Source organism: Eptesicus fuscus, chromosome 1, assembly GCF_027574615.1.
Source record: "Eptesicus fuscus isolate TK198812 chromosome 1, DD_ASM_mEF_20220401, whole genome shotgun sequence".
Classification (NCBI taxonomy): Eukaryota; Metazoa; Chordata; class Mammalia; order Chiroptera; family Vespertilionidae; genus Eptesicus; species Eptesicus fuscus.
Window position 1 is genome coordinate 52,504,260 of NC_072473.1, and position 18,121 is coordinate 52,522,380.

At 41.4% G+C, this 18,121-nt stretch overlaps 1 protein-coding gene across 1 annotated transcript in view; it reads right to left on the reverse strand.

Moving 5' to 3' along the window:
- Positions 1-1,067: 1,067 nt before the first annotated feature.
- Positions 1,068-18,121, reverse strand: part of TEX11 (testis expressed 11) — a 479,256-nt gene continuing 462,202 nt past the window's right edge. Inside the window, exons 28-29 of the mRNA XM_054718924.1 lie at positions 2,007-2,171; positions 1,068-1,139 (exon numbers count right to left, since the gene is read on the reverse strand). Of these exons, the coding sequence (XP_054574899.1) occupies positions 1,068-1,139; positions 2,007-2,171 (237 nt within the window). The remainder of the gene's footprint in view (positions 1,140-2,006; positions 2,172-18,121) is intronic.

Genomic DNA, 18,121 nt, shown 5'->3' on the forward strand with positions numbered 1-18,121 from the left:
CGTGGTCATGTAGAAGAGTATCCCTGTTTTTAGGAAATACTGTACATACTGAGATATTAAGGGGTAATGCAGCAAAATGTCTGCAAATTAAATCTCAGGTGGTTGAGAAAGAAACACACACAAAGAGAGAATGATAAGGCAATGGGGTAAAATGTTAAATAGGGAAGCTGAGTGAAGGGTGTAGGTCAATTATTTGGGCTTACTTGCACTTTCTATGTCCGTATAAAAGTACTTCAAAATCAAAAATTAAAAAATGTTAATACAAATCAACTGGGGGGAAGGGAAGCCAATGTGATCTTACAATGCAAGTCTAGCCAGAATGAGGCTGTGAACACTGTGTGGATCAGACCTCACTGGAACATAGGATTTGGCTCTTGGAAGGTGAGGTGACTACATTGTATGAGGAACAGTTGAGGGGTCTGACTTTGTCTTCAGTTCTCCAACAGGCATCTGGGACAGAGAAAGCAGACTTGTCACAGGGAGATAAATTTCTGTTCAGTATGAGGAAGGGCTTTTTGCCAATAGGACAGCAAAAGGGTATATAGAGCAATCTTGTGAGTTCCCATAGGACATGTTCTGATAGAGACTGGACAATCAATTCTCAAGGATGCCATAGAAAGATTTCATGAATCCAATCAATGCTGGGCTCAAGAACCATGAAGGTCCTTATTATGAAGAGCCTGTGGTTCCTTGTTATCTTCTGGTACTGGGAATTTGAGCACTTCTGGAATAAAAGACAACCTGTGTTAGAATGGGATGAATATTCTTTTTTTGTTCATATGGGACATGAATCATCTTGCTCTCACGTGGACTATTTCAATATATAATTCTTATCACTTTGGAAAATTCATTTGCCCCCCAGAAATGAGCTGGTTACAGTGGTAAGAGTCAAAATGCTTTTATTTTAGAACTTGCTATTTAACCACATGAAAATAAAGCCTGAGAAATCAGAAACAAAAACGTAAGAGAAAGTTTAACAATAATTTAGATATTCAAAGTGTCAGGACCATGCATCTTCTCCCAGTTGCTGTCAGCTGGCCTGCTCACATGGCTTGTTCCAGCAGTTATCACTCTTCATGAAAAATTGAGCCCTTGTTTTTATGTAATGCTTCCACCAGCTCACTATACAGAATATTCACCTGGAAAAAAGAATAGCAAATAGATTTCTTGAGGGGAAAGGATATGTGGGAAAGCTTCCCCAAGCCATGGTGATGTCATGATACTCTAACCCAGGGGTGGGGAAATTTTGTTCTACCAAGGGCCATTGGATATTTATAACATCCTTTGTTAATATAATTCATTTAATATAAATTTATGTTTCTATGAAAAAAAAGCTCCTAGATTTATTGAATTTTTAATCCCGCCTGCAATTGCCTTGGTAGGGCCATAACAAATGATTTTGCAGGCCTTATGTGGCCTGCGGGCTGGACATTACCCACCCCTGTAACCCATACCTGAGCCACATTGGGGAGAAAATATAGTACACTCTTGGGGAAGAGGGACCCTATTCATACTAGGCCCGTTTTCTAGGGACAGACAGCTATTATAAGGGAGAAGATACCCAAAGCATAAATGATCCTTTGCTCTTAACAAGACTTTTTCTCCACTAAAGCCTCTCCTGGTTAATTTAATGGCCTAGAAGTCTGCAACTCAGAATAGTTCCTGGAGAAAAGACCTTTTTAAACAGTCTTTGTTCACAGAGGCCAGTACTTCCCTGCATGCACTAGCACTGACAGTGATGCACCTATCTGTAGCCCACTCTTGATATTCCTCTTAATTAGATTTCATTTGCTATCCCTAAGTTTCCCCCTGTTCACCATCCTTCCTGGTTTTCACTCTAAGAAATTACTGTTTACAGTCCCCTAACTCTTGCAGTTCCACCGAGAGGTACAATGATCAAGAATCTTTCCTAGCCAAGAAAAGTATCATTGAATCTTTACTGAGAGCCCAGATAGAACCTCTCTGCCATGAGTCCTGCCATCCACCTCTAGCCTCTCCCTCCTCACCTGAGTTTCATAGATTCTCTTGAGGGAGCCAAGGTGGTCAAGAAAACGCAATGACAGGCCACACCATTTTTCAGCAGATACATACTTTCTCCTGCCATACATATATATTCCAATATTCCAGGACATCATCATTAGCCAGAGAATCTCCATTTCTGGGTAGCCTTCCTGAAATCCAAGAACAGTGGGTATACTATCACAATTATTGTAGCACTGACTCTATCAGTGCTGCATCCCATTGTTATTAAATAACTAGAGGCCCCGTACACGAAATTCATGCACGGGGGTGTGTGTCCCTCAGCCCAGCCTGCACCATCTCCAATCTGGGACCCCTCGAGGGATGTCCGACTGCCTGATCCTGGTAGGATCGGGCCTAAATGGGCAGTCGGACATCCCTCTCATAATCCAGGACTGCTGGCTCCCAATTGCTCGCCTGCCTGTCTTCCTGATTGCCCCTAACCGCTTCTGCCTGCCAGCCTGATCACCCCCTAACCACTCCCCGGTCAGCCTGAGTGATGCCTAACTGCTCCCCTGTCAGCCTGTTTGCCCCTAACTGCCCTCCCCTGCAGGCCTGGTCACCCCTAACTGCCCTCCCCTGCAGGACTGGTCACCCCTAACTGCCCTCCCCTGCAGGCCTGGTCACCCCTAACTGCCCTCCCCTGTAGGCCTGGGTCCCCCCCAACTGCCCTTCCCTGCAGGCCCGGTTGCCCCCAACTTCCCTCCTCTGCCGGCCTGGTCACCCCTAACTGCCCTCCCCTGCAAGCTTGATCACCCCCAACTGCCCTCCCCTGCTGGCCATCTTGTGGTGGCCATCTTGTGTCCACATGGGGGCAGCCATCTGTGTGTTGGGGTGATGGTCAATTTGCATATTAATCTTTTCTTAGATAGGATGGGTACTTGCCCTAGCTGGTTTGGCTCAGTGGCTACAGTGTTGGTCTGCAGAGTGAAAGGTCCCAGGTTTGATTCCAGTCAAGAGGACATACCGGGTTGCAGGCTCGATCCCCAGTTGGGGCATGCAGGAGGCAGCTGATCAATGATTCTCTCTCATCACTGATGTTTCTATCTCTCTCTCCCTCTCCCTTCCTCTCTGAAATAAATAAAAAATATATTTAAAAAATAATAATGGGTGCTCTGCTGACATCATGTGTGCCTGGAGAGCAAAAGAGCACTTCGAAGCTTTGTCAGCTGTAGAATACTCCAGATCAAGAACTCATGAAGTGACATAAACCGAAGAAGCAATGAAGCCATCCTGGACTGAGTCCTGGTCTCCCTGAAGCAGGAGAAAAATCTGTATTTTGTTTGGGGCTTTCCTTGGTCCTGTCTTCAGTCAATGATCTCCTTAATACCTACCTGTAATCCTCTAATTTTCAGAGAAGGTTGTCAAGAAGCAGTTTTATTGAATTTATTGTTTCTTCACCCAAATTAGTACGTGTTTGAAATAGAAATTACATTAATCTTTTTTTTTTTTTTTTTTGCATACACACACGCGCGTGGGAAGGAAAGAGGGATGGAGGGAGTTAGGGAGGAAGAGATATTGATTTTAATAAAGTGGCTCGCACAATTGCGGGGACTGGCAAGTTTGAAATCTGTAGGGTAGGCTATAAATTCAGGTAAGAGTTGATGTTGCAATCTTGAGTCTGAGATCTGTGTGGCAGGCGAGCAGGCTGGAAACTTAGGCAGGACTTCTATGTGAAAGTCTTGAGACAGAATTCCTTCTCCAGGAAAACTCAGTTCTTGCCTTTAAGGCAAAAATTGGATATGGAGGGTAATCTGTTTTTACTTAACATCAACTAAATGTAATTAAAAAATAAATATTAATCTTTAGTGTTGATAAGATCTACCTGGCTATGAACAAAGGGTACATTTCTAAGATGGTCCCTTTTCCCTATGAGTGTGTTTAACATGGATGAGTACAAGATTTTGCAATAGTGAAGAGGATCAGTCTTAGGGAGCAACTTTCTTAGTTCTTGTACAGGAGATGGACTACAAAGGGAGCACCCATGTGCTCATTCCATGTTAAAGCCCTTCATCTACACACTAGGTCTCAGGTTGTTGGAAGGGGAAACAGTCGTCAATGACATTGAGAATGTGAATGATGTTGTCTCAGCTGTAATTCACTAATTTGGATCTATAAAATAATTATTATGGCCCTGGCTGGTGTGGCCCAGTTGGTTGGAGCGTCTGAAAGGTCATGGGTTCAATTCCGTCAGGGCACATACCCAGGTTGAGGGTTTGATCCCCAGTTGGGCATGTACAGGAGGCAACCAGTTGATGTTTCTTTCTCTCCATCTCCCTGCCCCTCTCTCCAAAAACCACTAAAAACATATCCTTGGATGAGGGTTTTTAAAAATCACAATGCATAAAACACTATGAAAATGAGGATGCTAAGAGGGACAAGATAAAGCTCTTATCCGAAAGGACACATAGTGCCTTTGGGGAGACAAGGTATCTTCATATAAAGAGACTACACAAGATTTATAACTAAGGGTTAGTCAGAGCAACACAGGCATTAAGCATTCTCGTTCAGTGAAAGAAAAGAGCATTAGGCTGGCACAATCAGAGGTCTAGTTTCTCTGCTTGAAATGCCAACCCCTTGTCCACTTGGTAAACTTTTATTTTTTCTTCAAATTCACAAAGAGTTAGTTACTCCTATCTCTCTGTTACCATACCAAGTATTAAATTCTTCTAACACAACTTATCAGGTTGTTTGAAACTATTTATATAATTTATCTCCTGCAGACTGTTGATCTCCTTGAGGAACAGGAATTTGTCTTGTTCATCTTTGTATACTCAGAATCCAACACTGTGCCTGGTACATGATAGGGGCACAATAGGTGTTTGCTGAATGAATAAATCAACGAATGAACAAATGAATCGATATCTGGTCAAATGCAACCTACTTGGTGAAGCTTTCCCTGATTCTCCACAAGTTATTATCCCCACCAATTTGTTCCTATGGCACTTTGTTCACAGCACTACAATAGCACTTATAACACTGTGTTGTCTATCTCTTCTGCTAGGCTGGGAGTTTCTTCAAGGCAAAGTATCATCTACTTTACATATTCACAGCCTGGCAGTGTCTAACAATGTTGTGATTTTAACTGAATGAATAATTAAAAAAAAGACTGAACAAACAAACATGGTCTTAGAGTATATGAGTAGGATCTAGATATACAAGGGTTATATGAAATGTCCAGAATAGGCAAATAGAGATAGAAAGCATATTGGTGGTTGCCAGGGGCTGGGGGAGGGGTAATGGGGAATGACTGCTAATAGTTATGGGGTTTCTTTTTGGGCTGATGAAAATATTCTGGAGTTAGGTACTAGTGATAGTTGCACAATTTTGTGAATGTTCTAAACAATGGAATTGTATACTTTGAAATTGTGAATTTTAAGATATATGAATTATGTAAATAAAATTACAAATATATAGACATCAGAGAGGGAAGGGCATTCCATATGGGCAAAACAGAATAAATAAAAACTTGGATTGTACTTGAGACTGAGCATGTCTCAGGGAGACTAATAGTTATTTGGCCTAAGCAGACACTTTATGTAAATAAATTAATGGGAAATAAGACTAGAAATGTAGGAGGGGGTACCCCAGTATTTCCTAAATGCTTTTTCTTAGAACATCAGTGTTACAAGAAATGTTAATAGATGGTCATAATAATTGGGTCAAATATGTTTTGGAAATACTGCATTCTATATAAACCTTTTTGGAGCATTGTAATGCACATTAGTTCACTAAAAGTTTTAGGAAGTTTTACAGTAAAGAAACCACATAACTTTGTTTAATCCAGGGTATGCAGATTTTTACTAACATCTTGTAGAATATAATTTTGAAATGTTGGCCTGGAATGTAAGGGATTTTGCATTATAAGCCACAGATCTCAGAATTTCTTCTGCTGGTAATTAGAAGTCATTGAAACTTTATGAGAAGGAAAGTGATATGATGAAATTGGAGCTTTAATAAGATTGAAATGCCAGTGGTGTTTAGAGTAAGAGAAAACACAGACAGCAAGATTTGTTTAAATGGAGTTCTAAGAGTCTAAGGATGAAGTGATGAGGGTCAGAACTAAAATAGTGGCAATGGAAATGGAAACATGTAAGAAATAATAGAACCTGGTAACTTACTTGATATGGGGACTATAAGCTAGGACCATTGAAAATGGTTCTAAAGTACATAGAATGGCTGAGAGAATGCTGATGGCAGTGAAAGAAGAAATAGGAAAGAAATGTTTCTGGGGATACAGGATCAAGACACTAATAAGTTTTATTTTAATCATTTTGGGATTGAGGTAACTTTGGAGGTATCACATAGGCTGTTTATAGATATGGACTGGAACTCAGTTAATGGTTGATGCCAATCGATTTACTTAAAGGACAGAGTATAGAATGTAGAGAGATAAAGACTAAAGAATATTGGAAACATTCATAGTTGGGTAGTAAGAGGAAAAAGACACACAGAATGATGAGAAAATAAAGGAAAAAGTAAGAGAGAATTTCAATAAGGAGGCAGTGGTCAATAATGAAGGCCAGGGAAAAGAAAGAAGCCATTAAATTTGTCTAGGAGGTGGTCATTAGTGACCTTATAGAGTATAGTGTGGCTAACAGTGCAGAGAGTAAAGGAAAGAGTGGCTCAAGATGAGCTCAGACAAGCAACCATGGCCTTGTGGGCCACATTCAGGATTTTGGTGTTTAAGAGCAACTGGCTCGGAAGAACCAAGATGGCAGCATAGGTAAACACCTATACTTGCTGCCTCTCACAACCACATCAAAATTACAACTGAAAGGCAGGACAACTACCACCCAGAACCGTGGGAAAGCTGGCTGAGTGGAAGTTCCACATCTAGAGAGGTGAAGAAAGAGCATTGAGACTGGTAAGAGATGCGGAGGTGCGGGAAGTGCTGGCACCTGGATGTGCTGCTCTTTTAATCGGGAGGGAGATACAAGCTCCCGCTTGCTCTGAACTCCAGTTCCTGGCGAGACTCTGGGGGACCCAGACACATACGGGGAGAAACTGGACTGTCTGGCATCGGGACAGGAACGTGAGGGCGGCTTTCTCTCAGAGGTGCCCGCAGTGATCATTGTTCCTGCATGGGGGTGTGGGACGCGGAGACCTAGGGACCTCTCTGGTGCAGGGCTGACTGGCAGCCATTGCTGTTTGCTCTGCCCTGGCGATTCCCAGAGACCCCGCCCCGCCCCGCCCAATATACAACCCCACCCAAGCTGTGTGCATCGGCTTTTGCATATGAATGGACTGTCCTTTCTCCACATAAAACCTGTCAAATTGCAGCTGGGTCAGAGAGCCCCAGAGCTTCCAAAAGAAGGCCCAAGGCCAGGCAGCAGCAGCTTGCCTTGCTTCACAGATGGGCCTCATCTGGGCAATTCCAAACCCCATACAAAGAGGAGGAATCTGCAGATGTCTCTGTAGCTCCTGCTGGGCAGCCCCAGACAGTGGCTGACCTTGCACCTCCTTGGAGATCCAAGAGCCAGTGTACTCAGTGGTCAGTGTGAGACCATACCGGATTACAAATCTTCACATCCATAAGAGACACACTCAAGGGGCAGTATCAGTGAGCACCAAAGCCCCCCTGAAGCAAGTCCTGCACCATAAGGGTGTCTCCTGTGCAACAGATCTTCCAGTGTAGAAACAGCTGGTCCTCACAGCCAATTGGCCTGGAGGTCAATTCCTCCCAGTGATACTAACAGCAAGCAAGGCTTAACTATAACAAGACTGTGCACACAGCCCACAAAGGGGTGCACCAAGAGCATCCACCTCAGGTGACTGGGGAGGCTGAGCCACTGGGCCCTATAGGACACCTACCACACAAGGCCACTCTATCAACTCAAGGAGACTTAGCAGCTACCCAGTACATAGAAACAAACACAGGGAAGCAGCCAAAATGCAGAGACAAAGAAACATGTCACAAATGAAAGAAATGGAGGAAATCAAACTACTGGATATAGAGTTCAAAACCACGGTTATAAGGTTGCTCAAGAATCTTCTAGAAACCTCCAAGAAATTTAGTGAGACCCTCAAGGATATGAAAAAGGACCAACTAGAAATTAAGCATACACTGACTGAAATACAGAATAATATACAGAGATCCAACAGCAGACTAGAGGATCTCAATAATCAAGCCAAAGATTTCAAATACGAGGAATCAAAAAACGCCCAACCAGAAGAGCAAAAAGAAAAAAGAATCCAAAAATATGAAGATAGTGTAAGGAGCCTCTGGGACAACTTCAAGCATACCAACATCCAAATTATGGGGGTGCCAGAAGAAGAGAGAGAGCAAGATATTGAAAACCTATTTGAAGAAATAATGACTGAAAACTTCTCTACCTGGTGAAAGAAATAGACTTACAAGTCCAGGAAGCGCAGAGAACCCCAAACAAGAGGAATCCAAAGAGGACCACACCAAGACACATCATAACTAAAATGCCAAGGGCAAAAGACAAAGAGAGAATATTAAAAGCAGCATGAGAAAAACAGTTAGTTACCTACAAGAGAGTAATCATATGACCGTCAGCTGATTTCTGAACAAAAACTATGCAGGCCAGAAGGGAGTGGCAAGAAATATTCAAAGTGATGAACAGCAAGAACCTACAACCAAGATTACTCTACCCAGTAAAACTATCATTTAGAATTGAAGGTCAGATAAAGAGCTTCACAGACAAGAAAAAGCTAAAGGAGTTCATCACCACCAAACCAGTATTATATGAAATGCTGAAGGGTATTCTCTAAAAGAGGAAGAAGAAGAAAAAGGTAAAGATAAAAATTTATGAACAACCAAGTGACAACAAATACATATCTATCAACAAGTGAATCTAAAAATCAAATGAATAAAAAACCTGATGAACAGAACAAACTGGTGAATGTAATAGAATCAGGGGCATGGAAAGGGAGCAGACTGACAATTCTCAGGGGAAAGGGGTTGTGTGGGGTGCGGGAAGAGATTATACAGAGAGCTTACACCTATGAATGAGGTTCGTGGGGTGGGGAGGACTGGAGTGGGGTGCGGAACTGGGTGGAGGGAAGCTATGGGGGGAAAAAAAGAGGAACATCTGTAATAATCTGAACAATAAAGATTTTGTTTTTTTTAAAAAAGAGCAACTGGCTCATTTCCCAACCTAGTCACTCTTCTATTAATCTTAGGCCCTTCCTTGTTTCACTGTCCCCAGTGTTAATAAATATCATCGAAAAAAAAAAAAGAGCAATGGAAAACTACTGTAGAAGATTAAGCAAGGTTGCACATTTTAAATTTTAAAAGCTTGCTCTGGTTGCTGGATGAAGAAAGGCATAGAAGAAAGAAAAAGATGCAAGGAGAGCAGCTAAAAGTTTCCTGCAGTAGCTGAGGTAAAAGATGGTAACTTGAACTAGGTTGGTGAAGGTGGAAGACAGGAAGAAGTGAATGAAACTGAGATATTTAGGAGTTAGACTTGGTGATAGACTAGAAAAGGGAGTGAGGAAGGAGTTGAGGATAACTCTTAGGCAAATGGAAGAATGGTAGTGCCATTCAATGAGTTAGGAAACACTGGAGGGGTTTTATTTCATTTGTATTAGCTCTCCTCATGTCCAGCACTGCTCAGAAGAAACATTAATCTTCAATAAAAAATGCATCCATGGCCCGGCTGGCTTGGCTCAGTGGTTGAACCAAGAGATTATGGTTCAATTTTCAGTCAGGGCACATGACTGGGTTTTGGGCTCAATCCCCAGTAGGGGGTGTGCAGGAGGCAGCCAATTAATGATTCTCATCATTGATGTTTCTCTCTCTCTCCCTCTCCTTTCCTCTCTGAAATCAATAAAAATACATATTAAAAAATGCATCCATGCAGCTACTTACCCCAAATTAACATTGACTTGCCTATGTGAAACACAAATCAGTGTCATCAAATGGAGGTGTTTGATGATTTTCTGAGGCTCGTTATCTGAAGCCAGTTTTCTCTGTCCTCAACATCTTTAATAAATATGGCAGTCATATGTATCTCTAACAAAATTGTAGGTATACTGAAACATAAATGACTATCTTTTTAGGCTCTCCTCAGGATTCTTGAAGTAAATATTGTGTACATCAGCTTTATTGATATAAAATACATACTTTTCTACTTAAAAGTGTACAAGGCAGTGGTTTTTAGTATATTCACACAGTTCTGCAACTATCACCACAATAAATTTTAGAATATTAACATTCCCTTGAAATGAAAACCTATGGCCATTAACAGTCACTCCCCATTTCTCCCTATTAAGGCCCTTCCCCCCCAAATTCCTGGGCAAACACTAATCTAATTTCTGTCTCTCATAGCTTGGCCTATTCTGAACATTTAAGATAAATGGAATCACACATTACATAGTCCTTTATGACTGGCATCTTTCACTTAGCAAGCTAATGTTTACAAGGTTCATCCATATTGTAGCATGTGTCAGTATTTTGTGTTTTTTTTTAAATGGCCAAATAATATTCCATTGTATGGAAATACCACATTTTGTTTAGCCATTCATCAGTTGATAAAATTTTGGGCTATTATAAATAATGCTGCTATGAACATTTATGTATGAGTCTTTGCTTGGCATATGTTTTCATTTCTGAAAATGAAATTGCTGGGTAACTTTATGTTTAACCACCTGAGGAACTGCCAAACTGTTTTCCAAAGAAACTGTACCATTTTACAGCCACACAGTGTAGAATGGTACCAATTTCTCCAAATCCTTCTCAATAGTTGTTATTTTCTGTAATTTTGATTATAGCCATTGTAGTGGGTATCAAGTGGTAGATCACTGTGTTTTGCTTTGCCAATTTTTGATGACTAATGGTGTTAAGAATCTTTCCATATGCATATTTATCATTTGTTTATCTTCTTTGGAGAAATGTCTATTCAGATCCTTTGCCCATTAAAAAAATTAGTTATCTTTATATTATCTACACTAATAAAAGAGAAATATGTAAATTGACCATACCTCCATGACTCCCACCAGCCAATCAGGATGGAATATGCAAATTAGCAGGATAAAGATGGTAGTGGCCCCACCCCCCAGCTGCTCCAGGCGTGGAGCAGCTGGGTGAGGCAGGACACCTGCTATGAGGAGAAGGGCGGGGGGTGGAGGGAGCTACAGGAGCGGCGCTCCAGCCGTAGTGGAGCAAAGACTCCAGCCGGAGTCAGCAAGAAGCCTGCAGACTCTGGACAGAGTCAGCGAGAAGCCTGCAGACTCCGGCCAGAGCGAAGGCCTGGGTCCTGGGTGCCAGAGGAAAACCGTTGCCAGCAGCCAGGTGAAGGAAGGCCTACCACACGAATCTTCGTGCAACGGGCCTCTAGCTGATTTATAAAAGTTGATTATATACTTTAAGTCTAAGTCCCTTAACAGATATATGATTTCCAGATATATGATACTGCCATCATGTGGGTTATCTTTTTACTTAGTTGATGTTTTTGTTTGTAGAAAAGTTTTAATTTTGCTGAAATCTAATTTATTTTATTGCTTGTGCTCTTGGTGTCATATCTAAGAAACCATTGCCTAATGAAATTCACAAAGATTTAAGACTATTCTAAGAGTTTTATAATGTTAGTTTATAAAACTAAGAGTTTTATATTTATAGCTCTGACATTTAGGTCTTTGATCCTTTTTGAGATAATTTTTGTATATAGTGTGAGGTAGGGGTCCCAACTTCATTTTTTTGCACTTTTCCTAGAAACATTGTTAAAAAGACTATTTTTTCACACTAAATAGTCTTGACAATCTTGTCAAAAATCAATTGACCATAAATGTGAGGGTTTGTTTCTGACTCTTTTTAAAATTATATATATATATATATATATATATATATTTTTTTTTAAATATATATATATATATTTTTATTGATTTTTTTACAGAGAGGAAGGGAGAGGAACAGAGAGTTAGAAATATTGATGAGAGAGAAACATCAATCAGCTGCCTTCTGCACACCCCCTACTGGGGATGTGCCCGCAACCAGGGTACATGCCCTTGACCAGAATCGAACCCGGGACCCTTCAGTCCGCAGGCCAACACTCTATCCACTGAGCCAAACAGGTCAGGGCTGTTTCTGACTCTTAATTCTACTTGATTTATCTATGTCTATCTGTTGGAAGCTGCCCATTGCCTTCACTAGCAGAGAGAGGTGGACAAGGAGTCCGGAAGGCTGGTTAACCTTGAAGGCCCTGGCAAGGGTCAGAGCCAAGCACCCACTGTCTAGATGAGACAAAGGGAGCTAAGCAATTTCCACCTTTTAGTCTTATGTAAATCCTTACTGATGGGCTATCATTGGAATTGCCTGCCTAAGGGCTATGGGTGTATCCCAAAACCTGAATAAAAGGGATCGCAAGGCCGGAGCAAAGCAGAGTCCTTCCTCTTGAGCTGGGCTCCTGCTTGGCCCCCAATTCCCAAATTTATATTTTCTAGTCTCTTTCATTTGTGTGTGGCTTCCTCCAGAACCTGAACCCTGAACCTGAACCCTGAACCACGTGGAATGTGGGGGGACACTCACAACTGGCGCCTTCGATGTGGGACCTCTGGAGGGGATGATATTTTGCCTAGAGCTAAGAAAGGAAGAATACACTGAAAAGGTGGGGAAGAATTCACCATATAGGTGAGGGAAAATCACCGCACGCAAAACCCACGATCAGCTGCAGAAGTTTCGATCTGTAAGTAGGGTGGGTGGGAACGTCTTTTTCAGCCAGGCTAATGGGGCAGAATTAGGTTATAAAGTAAACTTTATTATAGACTTTTGGTTTGTATGCTTAAGGAATGTGGTTTCTTGTTCAAATTAAAATCTTAATTTGTATTTGGAATCTAAAATATGTAATAAGAAATGAAACTCCACTGCTGAAACTGCCTCTGGTGCAGATAAATTCAAAGTTGTCAGGAGAGGGCAGGGCTATCCGCTCTCCTGCAATGAGATTAAAGTTTTGTTTAAAAATTATAGAAGAACTTGCAGGGAAATGCAAAATTTGGCCAAATTAGGTGCTAGTAATTACTTCAGAAAGCAAAAAAGGAAAAAATTTAAGATCTGTCTTTATCTATTAAGCATGAAAAGAAATTCGGCCAGATCTGTTACTGAAATTTCTCCCAAAGCAAGCAGGATGTGGGGGAAGGGAGAGTCATGTGGCAAGCCAATATGGAAGCCCACTCTCCCAGTATGCTAAGGAATGTGGTAATTTACATTTGAAAAGACCAAACCTACCATATTTTCCAGTGTATAAAACGACTGGGCGTATAAGATTTTCCTGGGTTAAAAAGTTGTTTTATACGCCGGAAAATACGGTAGTCCAATATATCTAATCCATTATATCTAATCCCATCAATATAGTCCAATATACCATATTTTCCGGTGTATAAAACGACTTTTTAACCCAGGGAAATCTTATACGCCCAGTCGTCTTATATGTTGGAAAGTACGGTATTTCGCCATCCAGAAAGGCGGCTTAAAAATTTTAGAAGTTTGCTTAATTATATAAATAATAAACTTTATTAAATGTTTAGATATTTTTAAATGAAAAAATGCTAAAATATTCATCTAAATTTGCCTCATAAAAAATCTAGAGGATAGAATTGAATCTATTAATTGATTATGTCTTGTATCTTTGAAATTTATTCTTAGAAATGTAAAGTGTTATTAATCTGGGAACTGCTAAATATTTGACTTGCCAGCTTTAAAAGTTCAGGATTCAAATTAAATTGGGAGAAAATGTGGTTGTGGTAATTAAATGCCTAAAGTATAAAAATTTATTTTTGAGAAAATAAGATGTTGTGTTTTCTCTGATAATTAGGAATCCAAAATATGTTGCTTATTGGTCTAATTAAATAAAGAGGATTAATTTTGTGACTCCCAACCAAAATTTTTAATGTAAAAATCATTTTAAATTTAATTGATATATTAAGATAATTATAAAAAGTAATATGATCTTTATATCATATATAGATATTTGTTTGATGTTTTTTTCCACGTTCAATTTCAAGGCTTTAACCGAGAGATGATTCTTGGAGATCTCTAAGGGCCCAGAGTAATTCAAGAAATTATTCTCTCTTCTTAAAGGAAATATTTTGAATTTACCAATCTAATATACTTGAAATTGCATGGAAAGCTTTATCAAATAAAAATTAATAATTATATTTTACTTATAAATGTTATGAAAGTTTTGGCCTCTAAGGAGGACAAAACAAAATTTCTAAATAAAGCCAAATTTTTAACAGCAGAATTGTAAAACAATTTAAAATGACAAAAAGCCGAGACCGGTTTGGCTCAGTGGATAGAGCGTCGGCCTGTGGACTCAAGGGTCCCGGGTTCGATTCCAGTCAAGGGCATGTACCTTGGTTGCGGGCACATCCCCAGTGGGGGGTGTGCAGGAGGCAGCTGGTCGATGTTTCTCTCTCATCGATGTTTCTGGCTCTCTGTCCCTCTCTCTTCCTCTCTGTGAAAAATCAATAAAATATATTTAAAATAAATAAAAAAAAGTAAAATATAAAATGACAAAAAGCCTCTAGCCACCTGCATTTTTAATTAGGATGGAGGTGGGGCAAGGTTTTCGCCTTGTGAATCAGACGTAAACATTTACTAAATTTGCTTTGCTTTGCTTTTTAATTAAAGATACCTACTTTAATTACTTTATAAATTAGCTTTTTAAAATATAATCAAGTCTCATATAAATTAAGTTATATCAAAAGACCAGAAACAGCTAGTGAGATTTCTGTTTGTCTGCAGTGTAGTTTTGGCTTTAACAGTTTATACAGTCACCATGAGGACTGCCTGCCTTGGCAGCGCCATGATGGCCACATGTCTTGCTGCTCCCATGGGGGCTGCCATCTTGAAACAGCAAAGGCCCAACCCTCCCTTTGAATAAGCCAATGTCTTTGTAAGCAATTTGATTAAGTCTTCTAAGAAAGTTATGGAGACCTCCTATGATCCCTCTGTATATGCAAATTAGCCAAAGGGGATACTCTTTAAAAATAAAATTCTAGCCGAAACCGGATAGAGCGTCGGCCTGCTGACTCAAGGGTCCCGGGTTCGATTCCGGTTAAGGGCATGTACCTTGGTTGCGGGCACAATCCCAGTGGGGGGTGTGCAGGAGGCAGCTGATCGATGTTTCTCTCTCATTGATGTTTCTGACTATCTCTCTCCCTTCCTCTCTATAAAAAATCAATAAAATATATTTAAAAAAAATAAAAAATAAAATTCTAGCTTAATAAAAAGGAGAAATTTAAAAATTTTGACATCTCTTCCACTAATATTTACAGGGTAAACTAAGATTGTTGTTAAAGTATTAAATCTGACAGTAAAATAGTAGTCAACTTTATGTAAAGTTACTTATAATATAGCTAGCTATTCGGCTGTAGGCTTGAATGCTAAGCAGCAGCCCTGTAGGTTGCTTGTTGTAAAGACAAATATTTTTAAATGAAGCCCTCTGTAACCTGAAAATTATTTTGGAAGGAAATAAAGAGGTTTTCTTCAAGCATCTGAAGAACTGTAATTAAAAGTCAATATATTTGGCCTCATAAATTAAATAATTTGTGTTCCTGCCTCCCTGAATATAGCTAATGTAAAGTTACTCAAAGACTAATTGCAATTAATGTCGTTTATTGTCCATAACCTAGGACAAGTGAAGTTAAAAAATAAACCTTATTTCAGATTAATTTAAATTGGCTATTAAAATAAGTTAATATTTAAGAAAAATTAATTGTACTGGACAAAAAACTGTTCCTGAAGTATTAATTAAAATTTTTTTACTGATGGTTCATCTCATAGTAAAGTTGCTTAACATGCAATGAATCCAAAAGTCATATTTTTGTGCAAAAAATTAAAATTAAAAGTTATCAAGACTGCATTGTAAAAATTTCCAAAAGCCTCCTAATATTTAAATAAAAAGGGGGGGGGCTAGTAGAATAATATCCTGTAAGAAAAATATCTTGTAAGTAAATTACATCAAGAAAATTTTTTACTTTGAAGGTTAATTTTCATTTGTAATACTGATAGCAGGACACCTATGAAAACAATAATGGTGTCAAAATAAGCCAAAGGAAAATTATTTGGACAAAAAATGAAAAAGGATCCCAAATCAAATTTATAGAAAAGATTCCTTTATTAACCTTTGGTCGAGAATATGCTTGTATATTTCCAGAAAACAACCCCAAGACCATGTGGGTTCCTGCAACAACGGATCCCAGAGAGGAGCTGACCAGATTGCTCCAGCCATGAAGACAAAAGGAGAAACAGTCCAGAGATGGAAGACGCTGAAGACACCTTGCCATAGTAGCAGTCAGCAGCTGTGCATCACTGCAGATTGCCCAGGACCAAAACCAGAGAAGGTGGGACCTGCATTGCCACTGTTCACCCACCATCCAGAACTAGCATATCATTGCTGACATGTACACATAAGGAACTGTTGGACATTGAAATTGGGACTCAAAAAACTGTTGGCCCGGAAAGAAACTTACTACAGACTGATTCATTTGCCTCTCAGCATAACCATTATTGCTTGTCTCATTTTTGTTCTCATATGTTGATTTCTAGTCTGCAGATGAAAATTTTTTTAAGGAAAAGAAATGGGGGAGATGTTGGAAACTGCCCATTGCCTTCACTAGCAGAGAGAGGTGGACAAGGAGTCCGAAGGCTGGTTAACCTTGAAGGCTCTGGCAAGGGTCAGAGCTAAGCACTCACTGTCTAGTTGAGACAAAGGGAGTGAAGCAACTTCCACCTTTTAGTCTTATGTAAATCCTTACTGATGGGCTATCATTGGAATTGCCTGCCTAAGGGCTATGGGTATATCTCAAAACCTGAATAAAAGGGATCGCAAGGCCAGAGCAAAGCGGAGTCCTTCCTCTTGAGCTGGGCTCCCGCTTGGCCCCCAATTCCCAAATTTATATTTTCTAGTCTCTTTCATTTGTGTGCGGCCTCCTCCAGAACCTGAACCCTGAACCTGAACCCTGAATCATGCGGGACGTGGGGGGGACACTCACATCTATCTTTATGTCAGTATCACACTGTATTTTTTAAAAAACATGTTTTTTATTTTAGAAAGGAAGTAAGGTAAGGGACAGAGAAACATCGATATGAGAGAGAAACATCGATCAGCTGTCTCCTGCATGCCCCCTACTGGGGCTCAAGCCCAATACCCTGACCAGGAATCAAGCCTATGAACTTTTGGTTCAAGGAATGATGCTCAGCCAACTGAGCCATACTGGACATGGCAATACCACACTGTACTGATTACTGTAGCTCTGCAGTAAGTTTTAAAGTAGACAATTCAACAATCTATATATATAAAAAGCCAGTGACCACAATACTGTAATGACTGGTTGCTATGACACCCACTGTGGCCAGCGAACCGGCCCGATCAGGGGGTGGGGCCAGCCGGCCAACCTCCAACGGCCTCTCCCCCTGATCAGACTCTCCCACCCCAATCAAGGGCAAGCCAGCCAAATGTCCCCCCCACCCTTCTCCCTGGCCAGCCCTGCTCCAAATCAGCCTGCCTCACCACGATAGGCTTGCAGCCCCTCCCCCTGGCCACCTCACCCCTGATTGCACCCCCCACCCCAATAGGGGGTGAGGCTGGCTGGCCAACCTCCTACAGCCCCCCCCCGGCCAGCCCCATCCCCAAATGGCCCCCACCACCCTGATCAGCCCGTAGCCCCTCCTCCTGGCTGGCCCCACCCCTGATCATCCCCCACCCCAATAGGGGGCAGGGCCAGCTGGCCAACCTCCTACAGCCCCTCCCCCCACCCGGCCCAACCCCAGATCAGCCCCCCCACCCTGAACAGGGGTGGCAGGGCTGACCAGCCAACCATCCATGGCCCCTCCCCCAGGCTGCTGGCTCCCGATCGGCACCCCCCACCCCATTTGGGGGTGGGACCTGCTGGCCCAATGCCCATAGCCCCTCCCCATGGCCAGCCCCACCCCCAAACGGCCCTCACCCCCAATCGGCCCCCAACCCCAATCGGGGGGGGGGCCCACCGGCCAATCACTCACGACCCCTCCCCCCAGCCAGCCTGGCCCTGATTGGGCCCCGATTGGGGTAGGCCGGCTGGCCAACCTCCTGCCATCTCCTTCTCCTGACAGGCCCAGCTCTGATCTGCTTAGATTGGGGCCAGGCTGGCTGGACCC